Source organism: Lissotriton helveticus, assembly GCF_964261635.1.
Source record: "Lissotriton helveticus chromosome 1_1 unlocalized genomic scaffold, aLisHel1.1 SUPER_1_unloc_43, whole genome shotgun sequence".
In the NCBI taxonomy this organism is placed as follows: domain Eukaryota; kingdom Metazoa; phylum Chordata; class Amphibia; order Caudata; family Salamandridae; genus Lissotriton; species Lissotriton helveticus.
This window is the reverse complement of record NW_027611685.1, coordinates 360037-369333: the sequence shown is the minus strand read 5'-3', so window position 1 is coordinate 369333 and position 9297 is coordinate 360037. Positions and strand designations below refer to the sequence as shown.

At 42.0% G+C, this 9297-nt stretch overlaps 1 protein-coding gene across 1 annotated transcript; it reads left to right on the top strand.

The window, feature by feature from the left end:
• The first annotated feature begins 888 nt into the window (after positions 1 to 888).
• On the top strand, positions 889 to 5848 carry LOC144806081 (uncharacterized). Its single transcript, XM_078672522.1, has 3 exons — positions 889 to 962; positions 1621 to 1674; positions 2195 to 5848. Exon 3 carries the CDS (start codon positions 3309 to 3311, stop codon positions 3798 to 3800), a length of 492 nt encoding a protein of 163 aa, XP_078528648.1. The 5' UTR covers positions 889 to 962; positions 1621 to 1674; positions 2195 to 3308; the 3' UTR covers positions 3801 to 5848.
• The last annotated feature ends 3449 nt before the right edge of the window (positions 5849 to 9297 follow it).

Below are 9297 nucleotides of genomic sequence, written 5' to 3'. Positions count from 1 at the left end.
GAGGCTGAAGTCAGCCCCAGGCTCTCCCCGGGCTCGGCTAAACTGCTTTTCATCATTCAGGTGAGCCGGGGAGATACAGGAGATGAACAGAACACCCCTCCTTCCGAGACACCAGTGACACTGCGAGCTACTGGAGGAGGAAGGAGGGAGGCTCCTGTGTGCCCTGCTGCAGGCTCTATCTTCTGCCTTCTCCTGCCCAATCCCTATACTTCAAAGAGGCAGAGGCTGTGTATTAGGACATTGTAATGTTGAGAGCAGCGGGCCTATATCAGGTTGTATAGGCTGCTGCTGCTCCGTTGTCTTCAATGGAGGTCTAAACATTCCAATGTTTCTAGCTTTGTCTCGTGAAGGATTTATTTATGCTGACCCTCCGCATCATCCCTTCAGATAAGTTATTGATAAAAAGCATCAACACGTTGATGCTTTGTTGCTTCCATTGCTCAGCATTCGAACTCTGCATCAGCTTGAACGTGAATTACTGTTGCTCCGAGAGCATGGTTTGTATAAATCTAAGAGTCTGGTTGACTGATTTATTAACGGGGCGGAATTATGTACAAGGACTTTAACACACCTTTGCAAACCAGATTATTTTGATTTGCAAGTTTCATGGTCTGCAAATGGAAAGATGGGGGTTATGAAGAAGTGGACGATTGTTAGGGTTTGTTCTCTGAGACTGTGGGTGCACTCTATATTCACAGAGACCTTTTCCAGCAAGGGATCATGGTTCTTGGTGAACTAAAAAAGTATTTATTCATACCCATATTTGCTTCACAATGGCCTCGAGAGAACAAGAGATTCTTTTGTTTTGTAAGTTCAGGACGGTTATTTGCAAAATGTGATGAAGTGTGATAGTCGTCTGACGCAAAACTATTTCTTTACTTCCTTTCAAGGTATTCTGGGATGACCAGGCAGTGCAACATGGCTGCCAACCTTGGAGGAACAAAATATAATATAACTGTCAGGTAAGGATTTCTATAACTCTTAAGTTTCCTTTTCCCCTGTTTCTTCTTTCTCTATTTCCTTTCTTGATCTCTATTTTGTTTTTGTCTCTTCAGCTTCAACATTTGACTCCCTCTGTGCACTATTCTTGTTGTTATCAAACTTCTGATAATAATATGATGGAGCCACATTCCTCCTGGAAATGTTGGGGGTGTAGTGCAGGTCCAGTTCCTTCTTAGGTCAGTTTTGCCCAGCAGTTCCTTAACTATTGGCACATTTGTCTTCTCCTCTACACCAGGTGATACTCTCCCCCCTCTGACTGTTCATTCGGCATCTATTCTCTCTTGATCTGACTTCCATCTCTTTACTTCCTCCTAAACTATCCTTTTCTGTCTTATCTACTACAACCAAAAGACACAGTATATGTGTGTGGACACACATGCACACAAGGATTGCTTTAGGGTGGTGCAACCGGTGGAGCCGTACCTGGTGCTGACCTTGGAGGCACTGTGTTTATATGTAACTTATGGGTTCACAAGCATCTGCTGCACAGTTTCCTGTGCTGGACCCCTGAGGTCAAAGTGGAAGATAGCGTTTTTCCCCTTTGCTCTATTTTGTGTTTTTCTTTTCCTGACCCTTTTTGTTTCCTTTACTGTTGTGCTGTTTTTTTCACTTTTTCAGGTGTTGCTGTGCCTGGTTCCTGTCGCAGGAGCATGATGAGTTCTGAGCCACCAAGTAAGTCCTTATCATCCGCACAATTTGAAATAGTGAATTCCACAGCGTCAGTCTACGGTGACATTTAAAGCAGTGATTACAACTAGGCGAATTCCTTTTTTCAATAAAATGTCCCTTCCTAGATCCCTTGAAAAAAGAATAGATGAATAGTTTAAGTGAGTAGGGGAGTGAATAAGATCTAATAATTCATTAAAAGAATTACAAATATGTCACTATCATGCCAGCCTGTTTCACAGAGAGTGTAAATTGATAGTGTTGGCTGCTTCTAAGAATCTATGTTGCAATATATGTGCAACTTGTGTTTCTTTCTTAATTATTAAATACGTTTTCTCTCACATCCATGAGCTCCAGTAATCCGAAGCTCCCAATCTACAGTGCCCCGAGCTGTTTCACCACTATCAGAAATGCTATTCAACTGATTTCCTATCTTGTTTTTGTCAATACTTTCTTTGTGCAAAGTATACAGTCATAAATATTTTTTCTTTGTGTTCATTTACAATATCTGACTCCATTTCTACAGGTAACTGAAGCATGAACAGAAAAAAGAAGGTTTAAATTTAGTGAAACACAACAAAAAGGATTATTTCAATGAAAGTTAAAACATCCTCAAGCTCTAGAGAAGAAACACGTTCTATGTGCCAGGAATGGTGAGGATGTTGGAGCGGAAGAAACTGGTGAATGTGAAAGTTGTAAAATCCCTAAAGTAAAAGGATCGTAAATGTTTACCAAGTGTCAGTAACTCAGATTGAGGAGAACATTGATCACAATTGATACCCACGCAGTGCGCTTCGGAAAAGTCAGTGTTGTAAATTCTGTTTGATGGTTTATGAGAAATGCTTTGGAGACCCAAACCCTCCCCAACAGATCAGCATCCGTAGACGTGTTGTGATGGAACAGAACAGAGAAAAAGACTAATATCCATGGTTTACAAGCGCAAGCTTTTGTCTCTGTCTCCTGGAGACAAGAGGAAGGAAAATATTATTTAAAAGAAAGTCATTGTAAATACGCTTTCTCAGATGTCGTTACAGCAAAGATGCTGGATTATCATTTTCAATATAGGAAGATTTTCCCCCACCAGCTCTGTCTCTTGGGTTGATCTGAGTGGTTTCAAAGTGTTCTGCAACTTCCAAAGTGGATCATGTACCTGTCTTAGCCACTGAGCAAAAAAGCATATACTGACAGAAAGTATATAAAAGGGGCCAGTGATACGCTATTGATAATTCATAAACCACCCTGGCATGCCCTAATCATCTGTCATTACTTGTATGAACAAACATACCTAACAGGCAAACACTAAAGCCCAAAGACCTTATCAGTGCTTTTAAACTCCTAAATCAAATGTGATAAACTAGAATCACTAAATGAGACGAATTAAACTTGAGAGAATTCACCCGGGCATAACTTGGAGAAAATGAATCCATGAGAGGCCTCTTAATAAACACAAGGGGCTCCTCAGTGAAAGTTTATAAGACAAGTGAGATCGGTGCCTTTAGAAGCAGGAAAATGATCTCCAGGTAAAAACTATAATTAATTAAATACAAATGTGAAGAAGAGCATCTGCAGTGTAGTTTAGAAGTTAATGCTGAGTTGTAACACAAACAAGAACAGACTCTGGAATCAGATTCAGTCTTAAGATGACATGTATTCAGGAACAGACCGAATTTGGAGAAATAAACAACTCGAATAAGAGCAATGAATGTGAGAACAGCTTTAGTCATCAATCCCACCTCACTAAACATGAGAAAACTAGCACTGGGCGTAAACCGTATCAGTGCTCTGAATGCTGTAAAAGCTTCAGTCAGAAATCCAGCCTTACTGAACATGAAATAACCCACACTGGGTATAAACCGTATCAGTGCTCTGAATGCCAAATAAGTTTCTATCACAAATCCAGTTTAACTGAACATCAGAGTATCCATACTGGGCTCAAACCGTATCAATGTTCTGAATGCCACAAAAGCTTCAGACTGAAAAAGACTCTCACTAGACATGAGAGAACTCACACGGGGGACAAACCTTATCAGTGCTCTGAATGCTGGAAAAGCTTCAGTCAGGAATCCATCCTTACTGTACATGAAAGAACACACACTGGGCATAAACCGTATCAGTGCTCTGAATGCCCATAAAGTTTCTCTCAGAAATCCGCTTTAACTATACATCAGAGAATCCATACTGGCCTCAAACCGTATCAGTGCTCTGAATGCGGTAAAAGCTTCAGTAGCAAATACGCTCTCACTTTACATGAAAGAACTCACACCGGACAAAAACCTTATCAGTGCTCTGAATGCTGGAAATGGTTCAGTCAGAAATCCAGCCTTACTGTACATGAAAGAACCCACACTGGGCATAACCTGTATCTGTGCTCTGAATGCCAGAAAAGCTTCCGAATGAAAAGGAATCTCACTAGACATGAAAGAACTCATACTGGTGAAAGACCTTATTAGATCTCTGAATACTGGAAAAGTTTCAGTCGGAAATCTGGTCTCACTCAATTTGGGAGAACTTACCTGGAAGAAACATAGTCTTAGTTCTAAATGCAAGGGAAGGGTCTGCTGGAGATTCAGTTTCATTTAACAAGAGAGAACGCACAATAAGAAAGAAAATGATCCGTGCTCTCAATGTGACAAAAACTTCAGTAGTAAATGTAACCTTTCTACGTAAGAGAGACAATGTGGGAGAATAAAAGGTGCTCACTGTCAACCCTGAGGAGGAGCTTTCAGCCTCGCAAAACATTTACATGAAGCAGCCACAAAGACACCGCTCTATTGATTGTCCTACAAACCGTCTACTGAGAAAAGCTCACAGCGAGGGATGGAAATGCTTGAATTAACCTCATTCCTTTGTAACTATTTGGGGCCTCATTCCATTCAGCATGTTTTGTTTGCTGATTGTTTATAAGCAATGACTGACCCACAAAGTCCATTTGATCCTGAACTTTGAGGCCACGCCTCCAAGGATCAGGAATGCTTGAACCTCAAACTGTTTCCAGCCTTAAGGAGCCTCACCAGGGGGCTGCAGCAGGAGTCCCTTTGTCGTAGGTCTCTATGGGACCAACATCTGTTCTGTGCCACGTAGAGCTGATCATTGAGAAAAACTAAAGGTGATGGATGGACTGGTAGCTAATCTCTGCAACATCCCGCCACATCATTCTCTAGTCTTTGTGTAACTACAGATGAGGTCAGCCATATGCAAACCATTCTTGACCCCATCCTAAATAGTCCTAATGACTTCTGTTCCAAAAGGACATGGCCTCGTATTACAAAGATCCACACGAGTGGCCTCTTTCCATCTTCTTTTTGTTTCAAATGGAACCTGCTATCCCCTTAACCATGCCTCATGCCTGCCACGTTCCATGCTTAGGCTCTTATCATCAACCTTGAACCATCTCCATAACTTGGAGCTCCGAAGACTTCGCAGCTGTTGTAACTGCTTGAAGTTTCCCACATTTTGATGGCCGTGGATTCAGGTTCAACTTGATAGCCCAACTCTACTCTTTGGGAATTTTGCACTTCAAGCCACTTCTGTGCAGCTCGCCACCTTCTGAGACTGATTCAGCCAAAAACCTTGCTTCAAATTCCAGTGTTAATCATCCCCAGAGACTAAACTTATCTTTGTCCTCTCGAGCATAGCTACCGAAGTCAGCTACAATTTTGTAGGTGACTTCCTGATTGATTCAGTGGATCTGCTTTTTTTAAATGTATTTACCTTTTTGTTTGGTTTTTACAGTTGTTTTTGCTAATTAATAATCCTTAAATCACAGCAAACCTTTAGATTTTGCTTCTGAATAATTATTAAATATTCTTTATGCTCTAAACTTGGTTTGAATCTTACAGTTCCTTGTCTATTTTTAATAAACTGTTTTGAAATTTGTGACTTCCACTGTTTTGCTTTACCTTCGAGCGCCCCTTAGGCCATACTGCTCAAGCCACGTTACCAAAAGCGAGCTAAGAACACTTGAGTAGAAGACACATTTACCTTTGCTGACCAAAGTTTGGGAAAAGCAAAGCAGGCTGACTCCAGAAAGCACACAACCTAGCTGGAAAGGTTACTCTCTTAGGTGTCATCTGCACCAACTGTAGATGCAAAAATCAAGGATTATGAGGGAAGCTGTTGGTATCTGTGCCCCCAGAATTTGAGTCTGCCACCCTCTCTCAAACAGTTGCAAGAGCTAAAGATCCACCTGTCAGAGATTCATATCTCAGCAACTAAGCGGCTCGCTCCTGCATACAACACTCACACTGTTACGTGAATCACACTCCCTGTGCAATGTACAAACCTTTACATAAACAAGTTGTGTTGTGCTTTGTGAACAGGCTTTCACCCCCCCTTTGTATGTAAATGAGTTTCTGTGATCAGACACCCCAGGCTCCCATTTCTTCTACTGCGGATGATAATGTGAGAACTGTAACGAGATAACAAACAAGGGCAGTATTGAGAAATAATCATCTTCCAAGTCAGTTTGTAGTTCTTCATTAGTCTTTTAAATGTACATCCACCTAGCATGTTCCAAGGTAGAGTAAAGTTTGCGAAGTGCGACTTTCTTATGGTCGCTCCCCAGATCAAGTCCATAAGAACAGAAACAGAGTCCAATTTCCTGTAGAAGCACCGGGGCGGGTAAACTAGAGGGGTCGAGAAGCAGTATAAACGTTTTAACAGCATTTTTGCAACCGCCACTCTACCCATGGGTTGATAGTGGCAGAGAGCCACAAAACGACAGGGAGCTGCAAACATTGGACATCACCAGTTCTTTGTCCGTGTGGTAAGTTCACCTCTAAGTACCTGAATATGTCAGGGTGCCACCCCAGTGCTAATTGTGGCAGCACTCCCTGTTCTAAGTTGTGAGTAGGCGCATGGGATATAAGCTGGATTTGGTCTAATTTAGCCTCTGTCCAGAATCCCTACCAAAATCGTCGAGAACCTCTATCACCTGAGGTAGATACGCCTTCACATTCCTGAGGTACACAAATGTGTCATCAGCATACAGTGAAATTACCTCCCAATGTGGCCCACTTGGTATACCGACTGCTGGGTCCTGTGAACGAAACAAGCCAGAGAACAGGTCCATGACTAGGGCGAAAGTAATCGACAGCGGGCATCTTTGCCACATGCTTCGAAAGAAACTGAGATCTCTGCCTGTCTGGATGCGGGCCAGCGATTTATCCAGTGCAGTATTTCTGCACCTACTTTCATGTACATCAGCACTTTCGTTAAATAAAACTACTCCAGGGTGTCGAAAGCCTTCTATACATCTAGTGAGAGTGTTGTTTATGGAGGCAAATTCTTGAAGATTCTTTTCCATCAGCTGCAGAGGCGCCATAGGTTTAGACACATTTTTCTCCCAGGTACGAAACCATTCTGGTCTTGGTGCCAATGTAGAGAGGCAGGGGAGCAACCTGTTTGCAAGGACCTTCCTGCGAATCTTGTGGTCGGTGTACAGTGGCCAGTAGGAACGTAGCTCCAGGGGGTCCTTGTTGGGCTTAGGCAGTACCAATATCATAGCCTCCCCTAGGGATCCCGGCAATGAGACCTTCTGCTGGTCCTGTTGGTGCATTTGGAGTAGGTTTGGAGTGAGGGTTGCTCTGTAGGTGAAGTAAAAGTCCACCGGGAACCTGTCCATCCTAGGAATTTTGTTGCACGCGATCTAATCAATCATGAAGCCAATTTGTGGTCAGGGTTTCATCTGGTGTATGTCCCTGAAGGGGGTTAAGTCTGGGTATCGACAGTCTATTCAAATACTCATCTAATTGGGGCGCTTGCACTCCCAACACAGCCTGGTATACAGACGTCTGGTACTACAGGAAAGCCTGGTTTATATCTGCCTGTACATTTCAAAAACTCAGTTATACATAAGGATAAACAGACAAAACAGTCCAAAAAATATATGTTCACCAAGTAATTTAATGTACTAGTTTTTCTGGTGAATACTCAAGTAATATTGAAGAGACAGGTAATATTCAAGAATTACCGGTTAAGTAAAGGCTGCTCCAAAAGGGGGAACGTGCTAATAGGATGAGGAGTGCTCAGTGTTAAGAAGGAAAGAAATCAGTGACATAGGAGAAAACAAGAGATGCATATTATTTTCAAACACACTATGATCGGTTGTCATTCACCGTCATAAGCAGCCTAGCTCCACATGTATTTGTACACAATTTAAGTCATATGTAAAATTGCAGAATAAAATTCAAAATTTCCATGATAGAGGACACAAAAGGATAAGTCTAGGCCTATCCAAGAGCGTCGACGTTTCCATCCGACTTAGGGCACAAGGGAATTTCACAACCTCAGCCGTGCGGATCTTCTACAGGACAGGGGTGGTGTGGGGCAACTTGGATGAAGGTGGATAAGTGCCTAATGGGAATAAAAGCTTGGGTCAGGTCCAATGCTGTATGTAAAGGTGCGCATCAATAAGCAGTGCACGTGGTTGAAAAAGGTAAGGCTTACCCTTCGCATGTGGTGAGAAGCCAAGGGATGAGTTCATCAAGCCATGTCGTATTCACTAGTAAATTCCATTTGGGATAACCATCAAGGAGATTAATGAACTAAGGAGGAAAAATGGGGAGAAAATGCCTTAAGTACTTGACCGGCATCGAGGATAGCGTATACGTCGGTTACAGTGCTGATCAGACATACCTCAGTGTTATTCAGGAATGAAGCCTGGGCATAGTTGTAAAGGTGGGGGCTCCGTCGTGGTCTGTGTATTAATCACGGTTCAAGGCGATCAGCGGTCTGTGAAGTAAATTTGCGAAAGCTTAGTCATGCTGGCAAGGAAACGCAGCCGGCTGTAAAATCATTACAATTACGCCGCGAGTTGTGTGGTTAATTACCTGAAGACGGGGGTCCTCACAGTTCGGTGTCTCAGCAACAAATGAATTGCAAGCGTGGCCCCGCCAGGAGGATAATTAAATACCGGAGGCCGCGGGAAAAGGTTACTGAGGACGTGCGCTAATGGCCAGAGTTGAAAGACACGCAAGGCCATGCGCCGATTACCGGAGAAGGAGACGAAAGCTCCCGTCACGTGTGACAGATGCCTGAGTTATGATAGTGCATTAACACTGGCATAATAAACCTGAGACATCATTATTTCCGAGAAGTATATATATTGTGATGAAACACATAAAAAACATTGAAAGCTAATTAGTCCCGAAATACATGTGCTATATACAATGTGAAAGCGGGAAGAATTCAACATGTTTGAACATTCAGTATATGAGGGAAAAACATGTTTGGAGAATACAAGAAAAATACTTATAAAATGCGATCATGAGTACTCAAATGGATGCACTATTAAAAGCACGATGCAAAGTTAACAGTTTCACATTGTATATAGCACATGTATTTCGTGACTAATTATGGATATGATTTTTCAGGAGAAAAGTAATTGACACACAGATACAAGTACATGGAAGGTACATAGATGCACAATGGAAGAAAGTATATGTAGACCAAAGATGATTTTTAATTTTTTTTACAATTTTTTATTAACAACATAATTATTCTACATGTTTATACAACACAATACACAAAGATAGGTACACATCTATAGTGAGATAAATGCTTATATACAGAGGGATATGCTGTAAGTTTCTCTTTGCGTATAGTGCTTCGGTGGGGAAGAGCAAATTC

Coding starts and splice junctions, on each gene's coding strand:
- LOC144806081 (XM_078672522.1), top strand. CDS start 3,309: ATGACATGTATTCAGGAACAGACCGAATTTGGAGAAATAAACAACTCG.